Here is a 20,062-nt window from a genome sequence, read left to right on the forward strand (position 1 = left end):
TGATACAATTTTGCTCATAGATTCCTCTAACATCCGTGTATTTTTTTCACAGAGGATAAAGAATATATGCCTGTGAGTATTTTAGCATCTGTTACGCCATCATTTCTGTTCTATTATCCGTTGCTTAAAGGTCTACAAGACGAGATTCTTGATGCTAATTAATCGTTGGACTGTCGATGCCGTTTTCAATGATGTGTTAGCATGACGCTAGCTGGGCGTTCATTCCTCAGGCACAGTTCTTTGAATTGCACAACATGTCATTGTCTGTTGTTTAGACAATGGTGAACTTCAAATGAGGATGGCATGAAGCAACTTGAAGCCCCGCGTTTTATTTTGAAGTCAGCTGCGGAATGAAAGTACTTTTTCACCTCAGTGGCGATTTTCTACTACTGTACAGATGCTTGTGCAGAGAGGATGAAGCGAAAGAAAGAGCTTTTTGGAGTTGAAAGATATGGAGCAAGCCAGCCGCTGTCTCTCTTTACCCCTCTGTCGGCTCGTCTTCTTGTTATCTACGTCAGCCTTCTCTGACTTTTTTTTTTTTTTTTCCCCTGCGTGCTGTCTCACTCGGTCGCCCCTGAAACCCTCGCCTCTTTTTCTCTCTCAGATAAGGCCGGCGGAGCTGCAGGCTGCTGGGCTGGTTAATTGGAAGAGGGAGAGTCTCAAGGCCTGGCCAGTGAGCCTTGTGCTTTGCTACCCAAAAACATCTCCAGGCACCAGGACAGCCACACGCATGCTGGCACGCACGCATGCACACACACACAGCGCCACCCACGCACTCAAACCTAATCGGCCATATTCCCTCGGCGCCCACAGCAAGCATTTCACGCATGCACATCATCTCAACAGGAAGTAGTTGAGTATCTTACTCAGGAGAGATAAAGTTGCATACTGTAAACATGCCGCAGTTGCCCCCAGCTGCCGTGGATGCCACTTGAACATTCCGGCGACAAGCGTCACTGAATGTGTCGCAGCGCGACAGCAATTGGTGAAATGGTCCCTCTCGACATAGCGGCATTGTTGTTGTCGTTAATGAAAACAAAATAACGCAAAACCAACCTTGGAAAAACATTTTCATTAATGAAAAGGAAACTGCTTTGAAACCCCCCCCCCCCCGAAATTAGATCTTACGTTTATTAAAACAAGCGACAAAATGTGCTCTTTTGTATTTGTCAGTGAATATACATGAGCCTTCGAGTTTCATTTTAATATTTATTAGGGGATTGCTGTACATGCAGACGGTAGAAGAAAGGTCAAACAGTCGTTGAGAATTATAGTTAACTCTCCTTTATTACACAATTTAGTATTTTTTTTCTTGCACTCAATAAATCCTCCAAACATTAAAAAAACAACAACTAATGCTAAATCTAATAAAAAATAAATGTCTCATGATTTAAAAAAAAAAGAATTTATCCCAAAATTGTCGAATGGAATTTTTTTTTACAGTCTCTCTCCATCGAACCGATTTTCACCAATTCCAGGTGAGTCTGGAACAAGTCTGGTCCTCAAGGGCCCTTATCCAGCCTGTTTTGGATGTCTCCCTCCTCCACCACCCCCGATTCAAGTGATCAGCTCATGAGCGAGCTCTGACTAGCCTGATAACAGTTCTGATGATTTGAATTTGGTGTGTTGGAAGAAAGAGACTTCAAAAAGAGGCTGCGTCGGGATTCTCGATTACCGGACATGCGCGTCCTTGGTCTAGCGCAGGCTTGGAAAGTCCGGTTCCTCGAGAGCCAGATCCTGCCTGTTTTGGATGCCTCCCTCCTCCAAAACACTTGATTCAACTTTTCCTGATCATTTCAGGCCTCTACAGAGCTCTCGAGGTACCGGAGTTCCCTCGCCCTGGTCTCGAGCATCCAAGATCCAACACACGAGCTGTATTTTTTAAAAATAGCCGGGCTAAACTGTGTGCGCCATACTGGGAGTTGCTTCTAACAGTTTTGGGGGTCAAAACATCAAAAGCTACATTTCAGCTTGCGCAGCGATCGCATTCCCCCCCGATGATTCACCTTGTCAAAGTATCCGAGCCAAAACGACGAGGCGACGAGGACTCCCGCTGAAAGTCGAGATTAATCTGCGCAGCTAACGGCAAGGCTAAAGCTCTTGATCTGCTTCATTAGCATCTCCTCATCGGGGATAAATGCAGTTAGCGCCGCCGTTCTACTGGCGGCTTGGAGCTGACGAGGGCCCATCAAAGCACCGAGGAGCGCTCACATCTGGATGGGCTCCATCAGGGAGTTTGCCGTTTGATTTTTGCCCATTCTTTTTATTACCTCCGCCAAGGAGGATGGGTTTGTTTTTGTTTTTGTTTTTCAGTTTCCTGGGTCAAACCTGGGAAAATCTTGCCATCCAATGAACCTGAAATCATCCTCGTCTGGTTGTCATGACGAAGTGGCACTCCTTCTCCCTCCATTTGCATGCCACCACATCTGTTTGTTGCATGTTGCCCATGCTGAATATTAAAAGTTTCTCGGCGCGAGTCTCTAGTTAATTAGCGCGCGGCAGCAGCGGCCTCATGCTGTCGTACGCTACCCCGCCGAGCTTCTTACAGGATCGGATTAATGACTCCTGCCTGTCTTGAATATGCGGCGTCTGAGTGTGTGCACGCGTGCGTTCTGTTAGGTCGTAAGTGTGCACTAACGGCGTATAATCCTCACGCGCTGATGTTTGTGCAAATGAATGAATATGTAAATACGGGTTTGAGCGAGACTTCCTTTATTCTTTGTCTGGAATATTACAGTATGACTTTTTTTTTTTTTTTTCAAAGCCATTGCAGACTTCAGAAAGGAAGGACATGCAAATGAAACACATACACGCACACACAGGTTATGTAGAATTGGTAGCTAGGGACGTATAACTCGTGTATTTTATTTGAAAGAGGATCTGGATCTTGGACGTTTTTTGAGTATTCGGTGCACTGCTACATATGCTATTTACTCTGTTCTTCATGCCGCACAACTGCAAGTCCAACTTTGCCACAAATGACGATATAAAAACATGAAATGGGACAGCTTGCGCCATGAAGTCCTCCGGTGATGGGGTTGGGGCATTGTGGGTGAAAGGGGGTTGCGTCAAGATCCCGATGCCAACGTCTCCCACGGGGTTGATGTGGGAGGAAATGGGTCGCTTCTCGCTCACATGACCATGCAGCTATCCTGAGGCATTGCGCAGCTTCACTTTGACAAGGAGTCGGGTCAGGGTGTGCAGATTGCGCTTTCACTCGACTTGCCTCTCGCGCTGCCAGTGAGAGAGCTGTCTGTTTTCATAAGGCAACAGCTGAGACGCATACGGGAATGAAACAAAACGCAACGCACTGGATTTCTTCCTTTGTGCCGCGTCTTCCATTTTTGATGCGGAACACGTGATACGGTTTTGTCTGGAGCCTGTGTTTTCACAACAAAGAGTGAAATCCTTCAGTTTGGCTCAAATGAAGAGATTTGAAATGCATGTATGAATTAAACTGCCTGATTTTAACTGCCGCAGCTCCACGAGGGCTGCAAGCGCGATCAAGGCATTGGCAAATGCACACACGAGCACTAGCGGGAGAGCTCGAGTTACTGGAGGCCTCCGGTCTTGTTAAGCTTCTTCAGTGTCCTTGGATTTTGGCAGTCGCTCGCTGCCGCCAACCCGACATGGGAAAGCTAAATATTCAGTTTGAACCGTCGATTCGCAAGGCTTTCGGATGTCACGCGGTTGCCTCTTCGGCAAACAAAACCGGACTGTGACGAAAGCAACAGATTGGATCGCTCTGTTATGCCTGACGCATTCGTTACGCCATCTGCCCGCCGCACATGCTATCCAATCGAAATGACAAAATTCCGCTGAATTGAAAATTGAGATGATTCAGCCATTCAATTTTCAGATACTTTAGATCACTGGTGTCAACCTCAAGGCCCAGGGGCCAGATCTGGCCCGCTGCGTCATTTTATGTGGCCCGCGATAACAGATCATGTGTGTCACCTTGCACGATCCTTTCTAGAATCTGTACCGAAATGTCAAATTGTCATGTGCAATAAATGACATTCAGATTTTGTCATAATTTTTTGACCCTGTTGACACTCACTTGAAGAATAAGTGAACAAACAACAAACGAAGAGTTGACTGATTTCAAAATTATTAATCCATCAATTTGTTGTGGACAAGTAATCATACTATGCGATGATTAAACATGAATTTGTAACTACAAAGTGGCCCTCCACAAAAATGAGTTTGACACCCCTGCTACAGATGGATACAGTGGGACCTCTACTGACGAATGTCTCTTCATACGAAGTTTGAAAGTTATGGAACGCCTCAACAGGAAAATAATGCCTCTTGTTATGAAATAAATTTCAAGATACTAAAGATAAAAATGTCGTATGGCCTGCGAATTGCAGCTCCGATTTTCCTGAACGCAACATTCTTATAGCTGCTCTGCCATTGGCTATACCGAGCATCATCCTGGGATCCCATTGGCTAAGAGGGACCTCTACCATACGTGTCTGTGTGTGTAGATCGATGAATATATGGATATGTGTCTATGCAGCGTCCTTGTCATTCACCCCTGGGGCCATGAAGCGCTCCATGAAGTAGTTTTACACCAATGCGAATCACCCAGAAAAAGTGTTCACCAGTCAGGCGATCGCTCACTATGCTGATGTTTGCCTTGGACATTTTCAAAGGATTGTTAAAAGCCGACAAGAGCAAACGTCCTCGGATCAGTTGTTTACAAAACGCCAGGCAAAAACCACTTCTGAGAGAGAACATGAACTAACGAGGGCAAAAAAAAAAATAAACTACGAGGACGCAGTTAAAAGTTAAATGACCATCATTTTGATTCTTTGTTTGTTTTTTACATTATGCACAACTCTTATTTATTGTGCGATCATCTAATTGTAACATGCATTTGTTGCATATTTTGATGCTTTAGGAAACATTTATGTCTGAAATTTGGGGGTCTCGGAACGGATTAGGGCGTTTATATGGAAAACGCGTCTCTACTTACAACATTTTCAAGTTAAGAAATTTCTTCCAGACCATATGAATTTTGTGAGTAGCGGTACCACTGTGTAAGCGAAGTGTCGAACTCCCCAAATTCCCGTTTGAAACGTCCTCCTTCATGTTTCAAACGCAAGCGGAGGATTGTGCCTTCTCTTTCTTATTAAAATAAGCACGGCCCAAAGAAAAGTAGCAATATATCGCCTCCCAACCTCTCAGAGCTGATGAGCACCCTCGGTCCTCCCTCGTCTTCCCCTGTCAACATCTCGCCTCGGAGAGGTTGATTATGCGGATGACACACTCTCCGGCCCGCCTGCGCTTTTAATCCGACGCCATCACTGTCAGGAGAGCAGAACAGGGAGCGACGTTCGGGGAAGAGTGACGGAATAGCGAACCAAGTCTCAGGGTCAAGTCCATCTATTCAAATTTGCGCTCGGTCGGCAGCACCTTCCCGTCAATTCCATTGGATTCAATGCTGTGTGTGTTTGCATATGTTTGCCGCCACTAATGACCCGACGCGTAGATGTCAAGATTCACATTCCGCTCAGGCGGACCCGCCGCCAAGGCCAAACGAGCCTCATTTGCATCATTGAACTTCGCAGTACTTGCTGCATATACACCAACTGAACTTTGTTCTCATAATGTTGGTAACCCCCAACCCCCCAAAAAAGCAGGTACATTTGTTTCAACAAAAATATTTTGTCTGTCTTTTCCAGATCCTGCCTCGCCTCGCCCCTGTCATGATGGGACTCATACTTCCCTAATTTGTCCTGCTCCTGAGAAGAATGGCTGTCCACTGAAATCAGTTCTTTGGTCCCGAGAGAGACCAGGTGGCTTCACAAGGTCCTGCCCTAGAGGATCCTAGAGGCACCAACTGATGGAGAGGCGGAGGAGAGTTAGGATAAGAACAAAGAATTAGAACAGGCAGATCTGGAAAAAGAACTGCTGAGTCGTTAGGAAAATTGGAAATAAAAGGCCCCTGCTAAGCTTTTTCTCGGGTAGCTCCAAGAGTGAATAATTGTTACTCACATTTCAAATCTATTGGCGGCAGCAAAAAAAAAAAAAAAAAAAAAAAAAGCTCCTACCTCTGAACTTCTATCACGATGAGGGGCTTTCGATTCCCGTGTTGGCCCTTGTTGCCGCTGACCCTCATCGGTCTGCTCTCCAGAGTGAGGACGCTGGAGTTTGGGGGGGCGCCCGGCCAGTGGGCCCGCTACGGGCGCTGGGAGGCCGGCTCGGTCGGCGAGTTGAGCTTCAGCCTTAAGACCAACATCAGCAAAGCTTTAGTCCTCTACCTGGATGATGGCGGCAACTGCGACTTTCTGGAGCTGCTGATCGCCGGCGGACGCCTCCAGCTGCGCTTTGCCATCCACTGCGCCGAGCCGGCCGTTTCGCACCTGGAGACGCGGGTCAACGACGACCGCTGGCACATGATCTTGCTCACCCGCAACTACCGGGAAACCCTCCTGATGGTGGACGGCGAGACCAAAGTGGCGGAGGTCAAGTCCAAGCGGAAGGAGATGGCCGTGGTCAGCGACCTGTTTGTGGGCGGCGTACCGCCCGATGTACGCCTCTCCGCACTCACCTCCAGCACAGTCAAGTATGAACCCCCCTTCATGGGCTTGATCTCCAACCTGAAACTGGGAGAGACACCGCCCACCCTGCTGAACAGCCAGGGCATCCACAGCGACCTGGAGTACCTGTGCACCAAACAGAATCCCTGCTTCAATGGAGGCTTTTGCTCTGTCCAGTACGGAGAGGTTCAATGCGACTGCACCCACACCCGCTTCAAGGGGAAATACTGCAAGGAAGGTAAGGGACCAACCTACCATTGAAATGTATCTTCCTTCTTCTTCCAGAAACGACTCCGTTTTAGAATTTGTGACTCGACATATGGGATTTGTTGGAAAGTGGTGATTAAATATGAAACAAGACCTGTCTTAGTAGACGAGACCTGACAATTGGATTGTAATGGACCGTATTTTCCGTACTCTGAGGCGCACCTAAAAGCATTCCATCTTCTCAAAAGCCGACAGTGCGCCTCGATGGATCAATATTCGGACTTCTTGGACGTAGTTTTTTAAATGGTCTTGAAAGTGTTTTGTTACAGCTGCAGCGGGTGTGAAAGCTCTACAAAAATAAGTATTGTATTGTGTTCCTTTTAGCGCACCTCCATCTAGTGGATGCATAGCGCAACCGCAGCCACGATTGTATCTTCGATTCTAGGCGCCTTATCATGCGGTGCGCCCTATGCGCCGTTATACCTCGGTTTTTGGCCATAATCCGTTCCAGAAGGCTGTTCAGAAACCGATTTGTCCGAAAACCGAAACCCCGCTCATTTAAAAAAAAAAAAAATTTTTTATTGAACACGTCTGCTCACAATGGAACGCTACACGAAGAAGCGTCACTTCCTCGTGTAAGGAAGGCGAGAGGAGTCAAGTGGCGCATTCAAGTGCGCTCAGTTTGATCGAGAACTGATTTTCGTTTGTATTCCAAGGCATAAAAAACTCGAAATTTTTGGTGGAAAACCGATTTGGTCGAGAACAGAGACGTTCGAAAACCGAGGTTTGACTGTATATGAAAACAGTTTTAACATAGGCACTCATTGAAATGTGCGCCTTATACTCCGAAGCACCTTACCGTGCGGAAAATACGACAATTATAATACACTATCTGAAAGTTAAATTTGCTTTACTGAGCTCCGTCAATAATCTTGTTGAAAAATGGTGGGTCCTAGCGATGTGAAGTATTGGCTTTTCCAAAGTATCCTGCATTGAGGTCACACGCGATTGATTTCCTTTGGTGTGAGACGGTGAGACGGAGTACGAGGACGACTCAGGGGTAAACTCTGGTGAAAGCCATCGAGGGCCCAACGGAAGGATTCGCTCTCTTCGAGCACCTCTTATTTTGATCGTGCCTCTCTCGTGAATTGTTTAAATAGATGCGACGAGAGGAGTCTTGGAAAGAGCACAGATGGCGGCGTTTTGAGAGAAATCAAAAATGGTCGGATTTCTTTTCTTTGCAGGCCCATTGTCTCTTTCGCTGCTACTGCCGCCTTCAAGTGCTCCTGTGCTGTCAGCTCCTGTCAAACTCGGTTATGTCTTTGAGCCCCTCCTTCCTCCCTTACTGACACATCCCATTTCCATATCTTGTGCGCTTGCGCCTCCGCTGCGCATTCATCCATCTCGCCGGGTCTGCGCCCCCACCCGACTCAAGGCTATCAGGGTTCTCCATCTCTTCTTCACCTCCCAACAAGACGCTCTCGCTCTCTCTTTCTCTCTTGCTCTCGCTGTGTTCGCTCCACTTATCTCTTCTTTTTACCTTTGACCACTGTCAGCACTTTCCACTCCCGCCGCGCTTATATCTACCTCCCCCGACCCACCCATTTGTTTCACGCTGACAAATTCTGAAACGGATTTTGCTCCCCTAAAATCAATTGCAATGGGGGTAAAGTATCGGCGTGACGTGACAGTAATTTTGGCAGGAGTTCTACGGCACACTTTCGACCGGTCTCGTAAGATAGCGCAATAAAAATGCATTGTGAAGGTACTTTCACATATTTCTATGTGACTTTATTTATCTTTCTTTTATCAGCTTTGCTTTTAAATTCCAAAGAAAATGTTCACTGACAAAATACCTGACTTCCGACGTGAGAAAAAAAGTCATGTGTGTGTGTGTGTGTGTGTGTGTGTGCCAACATGCATCATAACAGGCAGAACAATCAACTGCTCTTCCACTAGAAGTTACATAATTAACCTGGATATCCGTCTCCACGTTTTGTTCGTTTTACAGAATGGAGTGCCGTGATAATTTCTTTTCGATGTGTAATATGTGCCTTAGACACTAAAGGTTGGGAAACACTGCTATAGCACAACGTTTGAGTCAACGTCTGAGCATAGATTTGGTTCAAGGGAACCTTTACAGCGCAGAAAACGATGTCGCTACCGGCTAGCCGTGGACTCCTGTCTGCCTGCTTCCTCCTCCTCATGTCGGGCGCTTTTCCGTCTTCCTCGCCTCCTGTCTGCGTGCGCCGTGTCAGATTGCTGTGCGCTGGCTGGAAGCTAAATTGGGAGCGGAATGCCAATGCGGTGCTACACTGACTGCAGGAAACAGTTGTCCTTTTGAAACGGAGAAGGGCTGCGACCATTTGCTCCGTCTTAATTTATCCCCAGCGATGTTTTTTTTTTTCGGTTGAAGGTGGTAAATTGGGTCATCTTGGCGGGCTGCCACGTCCGGTGATATATTTCTTCTTTTTGGCTAACACGTGGACAGCAGGTTTAAGACACCCGATGATGACGAATGTGTGCAAACTGTGCGCTGTCTGTCATTCTTTCCCCCTGCATATTTTCGGGTAATTCTCCAGAATATTCATCTTTTTCTCGCGTGCTCGTTGGAATACAAACCATCTTCATCAAGAAATCAAGTGGAAATGATCGTGATGCGTGGGACATTCTCATTGGGGCGTTGCGATTGCCCCGCGGGTTGTTAGGGTATATGCGCTGTAAAAGTGTCCCAAAATGTGTACTTACCAAAGCAAGACTGGTTTTCAGTCATAATAGTTGGGTCAGGACAATGACAGATCGCGGCTTGGGCAAACGGCGAACGATAAGCCAAGCAGAGTCATACATCATGGCGATCAGTGCAACCGAACCGGATGGAGGGGAAAGGGGGAGATTTCGGATTGGAGCGGGTGGTGATGTGATTAATGCCCCGTTATTGGAGTCTGATACCCGATTTCCACCAAAAAACAAAACAAAACTTGGCGTTCGTTCGGCACCAGGGCCAGTGCTGTGCTTCGTTGGTACTTAACAAGGTCTTCCGAAGAACGTGTTTGGTTTTCCACCAAGAGCCAAGTAGGAGCTACGTCATGACATCATCGTAAAGCGTCCAAACGTCATTGCTTAGGTCGACGTTGACCCAAGAGCGCTTGCACGATTAATAAGAAGAAGACTGTGCTGTTAGCATCTGCTAGGCAACTTAGCATAGCATCGATGAAACTTGTATGTACTATATAACAGTGAGAGGCATCCTATCATCATATGCTTCCATCTTTAATCATTGTAGATGTTCCAGAGGCTGGCTGCGAGTCGCAGATCACACGTTAGCTGGGCACATCCGCGATGGCTCTTCTAGTGGCACAACAATTGTGCTCAGTTACTTTTTCAAGATAACTGTGGCAACACTGGCTACTAACTTGATGTTGCTTCCTGTGAAATGTGACGACATTTTTGACGCGCACAGGCAGCGTAGGACTCTGGCTGTGCAGGACACGAGTGGCCTCCAGCGAGGGTGTCAATTGAATGTTTTCCAGCCCAGCACCTCCCTCGCGTCTGTCAGGTGAGACGTCGGTTGGCTCCAAAGTGCACGGCCGCCCGGGCCTGCGTCCGTCAGATGCAATTAAATCCCGCTGTCATTCTTCACCACGCGGACGAGTGAGCAAGTGGCTTGGCTCGCGTGGCGCCTGACACCCACTTGACGGTCAAACTTGACGACATCTGAAGCAAGTAATTCATCTCGATTAGTCGTATTGCTCGTGTGGTCGCGTTGGTTGCCGCCCCACTTTGCATTCTGATCTTGTCGTTCCCGTGTCAAAGCTGATCACAGATTTGTTTATTTAGTCAATTTGATTCGCAACTGACAGGACCGCCTATGGAGTTAATGCGGCGCCAGAGTCACCAAATTACAAAGGAAGTGAGTCACCGACTGCCAAAGTACCTCCTGCTTGTGTTGCTGTCACTCAAATCCCACGCTGGTTATGCGAGTGGCTTATTGAAAAAACAATTTTGTTAATTATGAATGCTGTTCATTTAGGGCAGCTATTATACTCGGGCTTAAAATAGTTTAAGACTCTTACTAAAGTGAATTCAGACATTTTTCTACTCTGTGCCTACACTCATAAAATACATCTTCCCTTTGGATAGTCCACTGGTGTGGCAGCATTAGAGTGCCTTGTAGTTGGCCATGAATGTGTGTGCACGTCATGGAAGAATGAGGGGGCGGGAAGGCTAACAGTCTGACGTGGCAGCGACAGTGTGCCAGCATGGCCACCATAGAGCGCCTCGTTGCTGGCCATAAGTGTGCGCATATCACTGAGAGAAGGCGGAAGAGCGAGGGGGTGTCAGCGAAAGTCCAGTGTGACAGCCTGAGTGTCGACGGGGGCTTTGCACTGCCACGGTGCTTTGGAGCGCCTCATTGCGGCGTGAAAAAGACTCATGACAATTTATGATGTACACTGTATATTCCACCAACCGGAAGCTTTCAAATTTAGAAGATATTTATTTTCACTTTACAGGGACTTTAAGCACTATACTGTAAATACTAAATCGTACTTGCGCAATATTTATCTGTCCCTTTACAGCAGCCAAGTTGTTGTGACCTATTATTTCATTAATTCATCACACATAAGCATAAACATTGTCACATATCCTGGCCAGGAAAGGTAAATATTAACTGTCTCCCCATCAGAATTTTTTTTTTGGGGGGGGGGGGGGCAAACTGGACTGAGAAGGACAGGTTGTCGGCTTGAGATGACGCTGGTCAGCCTTTACCTTCTTCTCAGGCTTGTTGCCAGGCGATACGTCTGGGAGGCGAGGTCATTGCGGATGCTGGGAATGACACGATTTTGCTGTAAATGCCGCTGACGCGGAAATCGGGTTAATCTTGTTATGCAAGTGGGCCGGTGCCAAGTTTTTATTTATTTTTTTTGCCTTTAACAATGGACACTGCTCCTCCTCATGGTGTCTCTGCCAGCTGTTGTTCCGATGTGATGCTAAGCCGCGCATTAACGACAGACAACACGCACGTCTCCCGGTTTGAATAAACAATGCTCGTTGTGCAGCCATGGATTAAATAAGCTCTGTCACAGTAACAAAGTCATACAAAGTCAGTCATTATGTCGGTAAATGATGTTCCAAAAATGTCAGTGGAGACATTTTTTTTTTTTGTGAATACGGAGAAGAATTCTGATCTGAGAATGACGGTGATCGAGCTTGCAAAATGCTGTAACTGGAGCGACTGCCCCTCCGGTCAAACGAGCTGACCTATCGGGGCCTTTGACAACATGACACCGCTCACCCGCAGTCACCTTGACCCGTTTTCCCCACCGGCCAACAATGTTGGACCCCTCTTTCAATTTCACGAAAACCGAAATGGGCGTCATTTCATTCCCGCCGCGACGGGTTCTTCTGTAGGCGGCCGCCGCTGACTATCACGCACCGAAGCAATAACCAAGAAGGCCTAGTGCGTGATGAAATCGCTATCCAGCCGAGCCACTTATTACCCTTCAAGTGCGGAATGGCGGGAGCGTGCAGACAAGTAGTGGATTATCTTTCCTGGTGGACTCGGAGCCGCATCATCCATGCATGCCGTCTTGACGCCTCCATGCAGTATTAAGCTTTGAGGACTGATTAACGTTGATAGTTGTCTTGCTGTAGGACCGGGTGAACTAATATCGACTCTTTGGCTTTTCAGAGCTAAAAAGCATATATTAACATTTTTTTTAAAAAAAAGGGCTCAGATGCGTGTTTGCAAAGCCGCCTCCCTACGGAACTCTTGTTCAGCTTCGTGAACAGTACTCGTCTTAATGCTCAGTGTGGTTGTGATGCGACCGTGTTTAACTTTGCTATTTGGTCCCGGTGAAGCGGCCGAAACTAAATCCACTGTGATGCTTTTCATGACAATAACACACAAATCCCACACCCACAAAGCCGCTCGCGGAGGATCAACCTTGGCATTATCCTGTTATCCTCTTCCACAAGGGTGTTAATGTTGAACTAAGTCCGGGAACGAATTGCTATCTGCAACACGTGTCGCACGAAAACAAACTTCAACTTAATGTGATACACGGGAGACCAAACCCTCATCCTTAACACGTCAGCGCTAAAGATGGGAGTGTTTACGCTACGGCCTTGTAACTTCCGGAATATTTGTGTGTATGCGTGCGTGTGTGTGTGGCATGGCAGCACACAGGTGGCAGGCAGCAGGGAAGCAAGCGGGCCAGCAATCAGGTAGAATACCACTGAGGTGGAAATAACAGTCTGGGCTCCTGAGTGGCTCCGAGAGGCCTGGCGTGAAATGTGGCAGCCGATGCCGTTGCTTCTCCTTGCAGCACAATCTGGAACTAAACGAGTGCATAAACAAGCAAATACAGAAAGACAAACACAATTAGTTCAATTTTGGAAATGATGCGCACACACTCGAGCGTGATATCTTCACTGCTGGATTAAAGCGCGTGCATTTTAACTTATGCAGCATTAAAAAAAAAAAAAAAGTACATTAAAAAAATTAACGCAGAGGCTAAGGCCGTTTGCCCGGCCTTAGCCTCTGTGTTAGATACTTAGAGGAGACAGACGATCACAAGCCCATTTAGAGACTGCGCTCAAGGCTTTGGTGGCTAAAACATGATAGCATTATACCAGGGGTGTCAAACTCATTTCATATTGTGGGCCGCATACGGCCTCGGTTGATGTCAAGGGGGCCGGACCATTAAAATTATACCATACTCTGCTATAAATAACCAAAATATCATGTCTTTCCTTTGTTTTGATATAGTGAAGCACAAGAACATGAGGAAAATGTTGAAATGTACCTCCATTTCATTGAACTAACATTTCATAAAACACCTTAGATTTCCTTCGACCAATGTTTAAATTTACTTTTATCATTCACATATATGCAGTGCAACTGATCCCACTGATTGTACAAGGGCACAAAACTTGAACAATTAGTATTTAAAAATATAGTCATGTATTTTAAGATTAAACGAGATTTATAAAGAAAGGATTTTTCAAACCATTTACTCATGTGCATATGAAATCTAAATGTAACCCCCGCCTACACTTTACAAACGAAAGAGAAAACAGTGTGCCCCTAGCGGATAATACATGAGTTGCATCTTATTAAAAAGATTAATTCCGTGTCTTTTATGCATTTTTTCATTTTTAAATCATCCCGCGGGCCTGATCGAACCCGCTCGCGGGCCGGTTCCGGCCCGTGGGCCGTATGTCTGACACCCCTGCATTATACGCTTGACTCTTCCTGACTTGCATATAAGAGACATCAAGCTTCCTGTTGTGTGACAGACCAGTCAACTTCCTTCTGTTGTGCATCTTCCAGAGCCCCTCTTTCCTTTTTTTATTTTTTATTTATTTTTTTGCGACTTGGCAGCGAGCCGCCGACCAGTCAACTTTCACTGCGGTGACACATCCTTCGCTTCACAGAGATGCTCCTTTAAGGAACTGGAGGCGGGTGTCGGAACGGAATCTGGGGGAGAGGGGGAGGTCTACCCTTCCTGGAGGGCGCACCATCAGCTCAGCCTGTCAAAACGAAAGCGCCGTTCCCCCACTAAATTTGGTCTTACGCACAGCTGTGGGACGTGGCATCGGAGCCTGCTAAATTATTGACCCCGGTTGCAAAGGTGCAATGAGGAAGCCCAATGTGTTCTTGTCTCATTGTACCTCTACTAGCCTGCGGCGTACATTTCTATATTCACCTTACCGTAGTTGTATCTTTGAAAAGAAATGTTCTGAATGCAAAATTTGTCCTTCTAGCGTGTGGGCGTTTGAGCTGACAAAACCTCGCAGAAAGTCTTCAGAGGAGTGGTTGGCCATGAAGATTTCTTTTTCACTCGAACTAGAATGGTCTTCTTCTTTTCCCTGTCAGGATGTATGCCGGCTCCTCCCCTGTGGAAACGTCCTATTTGGCGACTCACTGACCCATCTGAACACTGTCCCTTTGCATGATGCCAACAGCCCATTTCACATGCACTCTTGCGAACGAGACGGAAAAAAAAAAAAAAAAGCAGGCGCGTCGTTATAGCCTTCGTTCCGACTCCTTGGTTCTGTATTCCTTCTTTTATGCCTCGCTGGCCGCTGTCTCATTGAGAATCCGCAAAGCTCACGCAGTCGTTGCCATATTCGCATAGGGAGGGCAAGTAATGTCTCAGTTCAACAGCCCCCCCCAGACGTGAAGGTGGGCTGCTTCGGGTCGATAACGTGTACGTCTCAAGCCGAAATGGATGCCCTCAACCCGTAGAAAAGTTGCAGTCCCACACAATGGCCACAGGCTAAACGCTGCGGACCCGTGTGACCGCAGCCTGCTTCCAGGTCACATTCTGCTTCCAAGAATGTATCTCTTTGTCAAATCTGGAGTGCTAATGGGGGGGGGGGGGGTGATGTTTAAAACCACAATTGGTTCAGAACACACTTGCACAGACTTTTGCAGTGGAGCATTTTGTTGTTGTTGTTGTTGTTGTTGTGCCTCGTGCCTGGTGAACATTACTCCTCCATGGGGCGTTGGGTGTGCTCAAGCGCAAACCTGAATGAGCAGAGTCAAATGACTCCAGTACTATAAAAAACAAGACTAAGGTGAATTCGCATCTGGTTCATTTTCTTTGCGGAGCTGTTCGGAAACTGGGAAGGTGCACAACGGGAGCTCAGGGGCCCAATGTAGAACCTTTTCAACTCTGGATACAAGCTAGCACAAATAAATGATCTTGTATTACTATTATCAAGTAAAATGTTATTTTTTACATATCTGCGCTCATTACCGGTAGTTTTATTCCATGTCGTCGAGTGACTGAAAATGTGTGATACCTATTCGAGTGTCGGCAAATGTCGCTCACTGCTGCCCTCAACAGGCAGTTAATGGCACTGCCACTTGTGAAGGATGAGAAAGCGGCAGTCAGCTTTCTGTGAGCTGATTGACATCAGTAACTGCTACCCGGTCACGAATTGTAACTGTAGTCAGATTACTCAACTGCGAAAAATAACGCGCCGGCTGTGTTGTTACTGTCGTGTGCGATATGAGGAAGTGCAGCGTGCACAGATTCCTTTTCAAATGTCATGGTTTCGTCCATTTGTGAGGACAAAGTGTTGGAATGATGATCAAGGTTGTCGTCTCCGCGTGCACTTCACCAGCAGCGTGCCAGTAGAATCTGATTGGACCCTGCGAGGGAAGTTCCACTAAACACTCAGCGAGGTGGAGACGCGGGCGGGAGGGAGGCGTCGCTGTCGATGAATAAATAAAAAGGTCATGTCATTATTTCATAAAAGCTTATTAACTTTTATCCTCCGCAAAAGATGTCGGTGTAATTAGAATGACGGCGCCCGGCTAATGCAAGCACAATAAACAGTTGTGGAGTGGAACCCAAAAATAATCAGGCGGCATTATTGGCAGCTGCCCTTTCAAGCTTTGGATGAGGAGAAGGATCGGATGGATTGGGGTGATTCGGGGGGGTGGGGGGGGTGGGGGTTAGCTTGCACATTTCATGCGCTGATCAGGAGCAGGCACGCCCGTTGTGTGAGCACGACTTTAGTCAGAGCTAATTAAGGGATTGTTCCGTTGGGTGGAAGCTCCTCCCCCCCCCCTCCCCCCCGCGCTGTGACGATTGGACGCCGCCCCCATGCTCATGCATTATTGACAGGGTGCAAGTTTCGCTTTCGGTGTTTGTCGTTCAGTGGAGGCGCGGTGCCATGAATGATGGATGACACCTGATGATGCGGTCGCAAGGGTGCCGTAAGACTGTCATTGAGTCCGAGGCAATTGAAACGCCACCCGGCTCTGATGTCTGCCTTTGACCTTCGCGTGTGGAAGGTCAAAAGCCGGCCCTGCTGAAACTGATACTCGAAAGCAATAACGTTGAATTGTTGCCTTACGTCGACGGCAGCATATTACAAGCGATCCGTCTGGGCTCCGGAGACGCCGTGGACGTTTGCCAGCCGCCTTTATTTGTCCGGCATGTGCGCTGGAAGCTCATCAGCCGATCTAGGTCAAAGATGATGCCTTCTCTCATCTCCTCTTCTCTGAGCCAGACTCTCTGCGCTGACCTTTTTCCGAGTGTATCCTTGCGTTAGCTTGCGGCCGCATGTCGAGGCGGCTCTTTACGTGGCCGCCTTCAAAGAAAGGATTCAGATCTGGTCCACGAATACGAGACCGTGCGCCCAGCTGTCTGCGAGGGATGTGTGAGGCAAAGACGGTTCTCTTCCCGGGCGCTTCATGTTTCGTCGACAATGTGCCAGTCATCCTGCGTGGCAGATGGACAGATTTTAATTGGCATTTACAAGCGAAGAAAGCGTTCATCTGTCAACAAAACAACTGGTTTGCGAAGCACCGTTGTGATGTGCCGATGACTTGATGCGCGCGCTATAATAAACAAATGTTTAAGAGGTGTTCATGGGGGGCGGGGGGGACAACGTTGTTTGGAGTGATAAGTGTTTGTTCTTATTGTTTACTTACTTCGTGTTCATGAAGGTGAGAAGAAAAGGGTGGAGCCACCGATAACGGCAGCAGTTCTACCGATGAAAAAAAACCTCAGCCCCCCCCCCCCCCCCACCCCCAAAATGTAAACTTTGCATGTTCATCTGAAGACGCCTCCAAGATCAACATCGTTGAATTCATATTTGTACAGCCAGTACCCAGGTGAATCTTTTACTTACTTATCTAGGATCTATCGTTACTTGGGCAAAACCTAAAAGGATTTGCTGGCCGGTTTGACGGGATTAGTACTTGATGAGCGGATTCCTAAATGGAACGAACGACTGCATCCACAGACTGCACTCCGGGATCGGATTAAGATGCAATCAGATTGCAACGCGCGGCGTATTAAAACGAACATCGCGCAGTCCACGTCCTTCCAGTTCAGGCAACTTCAAGCAGCTTCATATATCGAGCGCATTTCATACACAAGGTAACTCAACGTGCTTCACAGTTCCCAAACATTTAAGGGCAAACACATTTAAGACATTTCATTTTGGCCTTAATCTTAATCTTGGAGGTACCTTGATGGATTTAAAAGCATTTACGCATGGGCCTAACTTCCTCTCTCTTGGCATTTTATTCCATTTGTGTGCAGCATAACAGCGAAATGCTGATGCCCCCTATTTTTTTGCGGACTCTGGCCTCCACGAATTGATCCGAGTCCGCTGAGCTCAGAGCATTCCTTGAGCATTTCTTGAATGTATTCAGAACCGAAGCCATTCAGTGATTGACAGACCAGTGCCAGAATTGTAAATGATCTCCTACAGCTGACTGCGAGCCAGTATAAGGTGTGTAAGACTGGAGTAAGATGTGCTGTGCTATCTGTTGTGGGCAGAACCCGAGCCGTAGCGTTCGCAGTGAGCTGCGGCCGTTTCTTGCTCTTCGGAGGGATTCCACTCAGAAGCCCATGACAATAATCAAGCCTACCGGAGATATAAAAGCAGAGAAAGTCCTTCCGGTCCGCTTGGAGCATGCCACCCTTCTGTCCGGGAATGTTTTTCAGCTGCTCGACGGCTGTTTTGGGGATGGATCTGTTGTGCCCGCTGAAAGTCCGAACCCAATCAATCATCGCGCCAGACCTCCGTTTTGTTCTGGTTGAGTCGAAGGAAATTGAGGTTTGGTCTCCAACTGAACAGCAGCGTACTGCACACAGCTTTGGCGCAGAATTAAATATTGGTTCCTTAAAACGAAGCGGAAATTTACAGACTAATTCAACAGTTGAAAGAGCACATTATTAAAAAAAAAAAAAAGAAAGTGTTTCTTTTCCTTGTGCTGCTCATTTCATCCCCATGTATTACATTTGGCGATAAGAGCTTCAAAGGCTTTAATGGAAATGACCCACTTCTTCTTCTCCTTCTTCTATCGAAATATAAAAGTCAGAAGTGGCTTTGAATATATACACTCGAGCCCCAGATTAATCCTTTCAGGGACAGCGGTTACTACAGCGCACAGACCTTATCATGTTATCAGGTCACAGGTGCGTGTAAGGGTTAATGAACGCCCGCTTTTCGATCACACGCAAGGCGGAGTGTCATTTAAAAGGCCCTTGTTTGCGCTTTGAATAAATTCCTCATGTGTTTACATCTCAAGGTCCAGTTTGCATAAATAGCCAAAGATTTGGCACTTTTTCCGAACCCCAAAAAAACGACCAGACAATGAGCTAACATCCGGTTTAGTCACCGTCCGCCAAATGAAGGCGGCGCATGGCGCGGAAGATGGACTGCTTGCGTTCGGGCTCGTATTCCCGAGTGTTTACTTTGTGCTGGCGTCGCCTTGGCACCTGGCAAGAAGCCTGAGCGGCTGCTGCAAGTGTGTCGTCAGTGGCTTGTCTGTTTGTTTTCCTTTTGCTAATCACCTCCAAAGTCATGAGCGCAAACTGTCACCGGCACGTCTTCTTCGGCGGCGATGCGTCTCGAAAAGGTCAGCGTGTCATTGTCGCGCTTTTGGCCAACGTGTCACACTCCTCCCCCCGTCCCCCCACCTGCCACGTCCTCGTTAATTCTGGACTCGTGTTGAAAGATGGCCGCCAGAGGTTGAGTTCATTTTCTCACGTTTAAACTCGGCTGCAGGTTTGCTTGCATTTGAACAAGTCTTGCCAATTGCGGGACCGAATTCACCGCTCTTTGTTCACCAATTAGCACTTTGGCTAGCTGTGCCCTGAAAGCAACAGGAAGTCAACTTTTGACATCGTAAACACAAAGAAGGGAATCCAGGTTACTGAGAAACTGGATGATTTACCTCTCGGGGTGCCATGGGTCACTTGCAGAAACATGAAAACAATGTCCTGGGGCTTCTTTTGTCAAGTTTGGTGAATTCTATGAGTCTTTGGCCTAAAGTCGGAAGCGGCAAGCTTCGCAGATGACTCCCAGCCACCCCGGCGGTTGCGCAACAAGCAAACAACATTTATTGAACTTAAAAAAAAAATCAACAACACCTTTGGGTTATTTTATTATTTTCTGGCTGCAGAGGTGGGAAGTTAATTTTTGCCGTTCTGTGGCGCACATTGTTTGGCTCCAAACACTTCAGCAAAGCAAATCAATGCGCCTGTGATGAAACAAAACAATAATTCTGTCTCACCTGTCTCCCCCGAGGTTTTCGCTTGATGTTTTACTCACAAATTCAACTCCAACTTCCTTCCCGGACTGTACGCCAGGCTATGATACAAATCTCGGGCTTGACCTGCTCAGCCCCTCAGGGTCTCACTGACCACTTTCAGCCAGTCACATTAGTTCCTCTTGACCTTGCATGTGTAATTGCTTCTGTCAGTGTGTGTGTGTGTGTGTGTGTTATAAGCCGTGCTCACCCTTAATAGCTTTGCAAGTGAGATGCGGGA

At 47.2% G+C, this 20,062-nt stretch overlaps 1 protein-coding gene across 7 annotated transcripts in view; it reads left to right on the forward strand.

Annotated features, from left to right (window-relative positions):
• Positions 1-20,062, forward strand: part of nrxn2b (neurexin 2b) — a 282,388-nt gene that overhangs the window by 29,628 nt on the left and 232,698 nt on the right. For all 7 annotated transcript variants that reach the window (XM_086105123.1, XM_086105122.1, XM_086105124.1 and 4 more), the window contains exon 2: positions 5,691-6,786. In XM_086105123.1, the coding sequence (XP_085961249.1) occupies positions 6,078-6,786 (709 nt within the window). In that variant the 5' untranslated portion in view covers positions 5,691-6,077. The remainder of the gene's footprint in view (positions 1-5,690; positions 6,787-20,062) is intronic.

This window comes from Hippocampus guttulatus, chromosome 2 (genome assembly GCF_054856545.1).
Source record: "Hippocampus guttulatus isolate MCC_2025c chromosome 2, RoL_Hgut_1.0, whole genome shotgun sequence".
Classification (NCBI taxonomy): Eukaryota; Metazoa; Chordata; class Actinopteri; order Syngnathiformes; family Syngnathidae; genus Hippocampus; species Hippocampus guttulatus.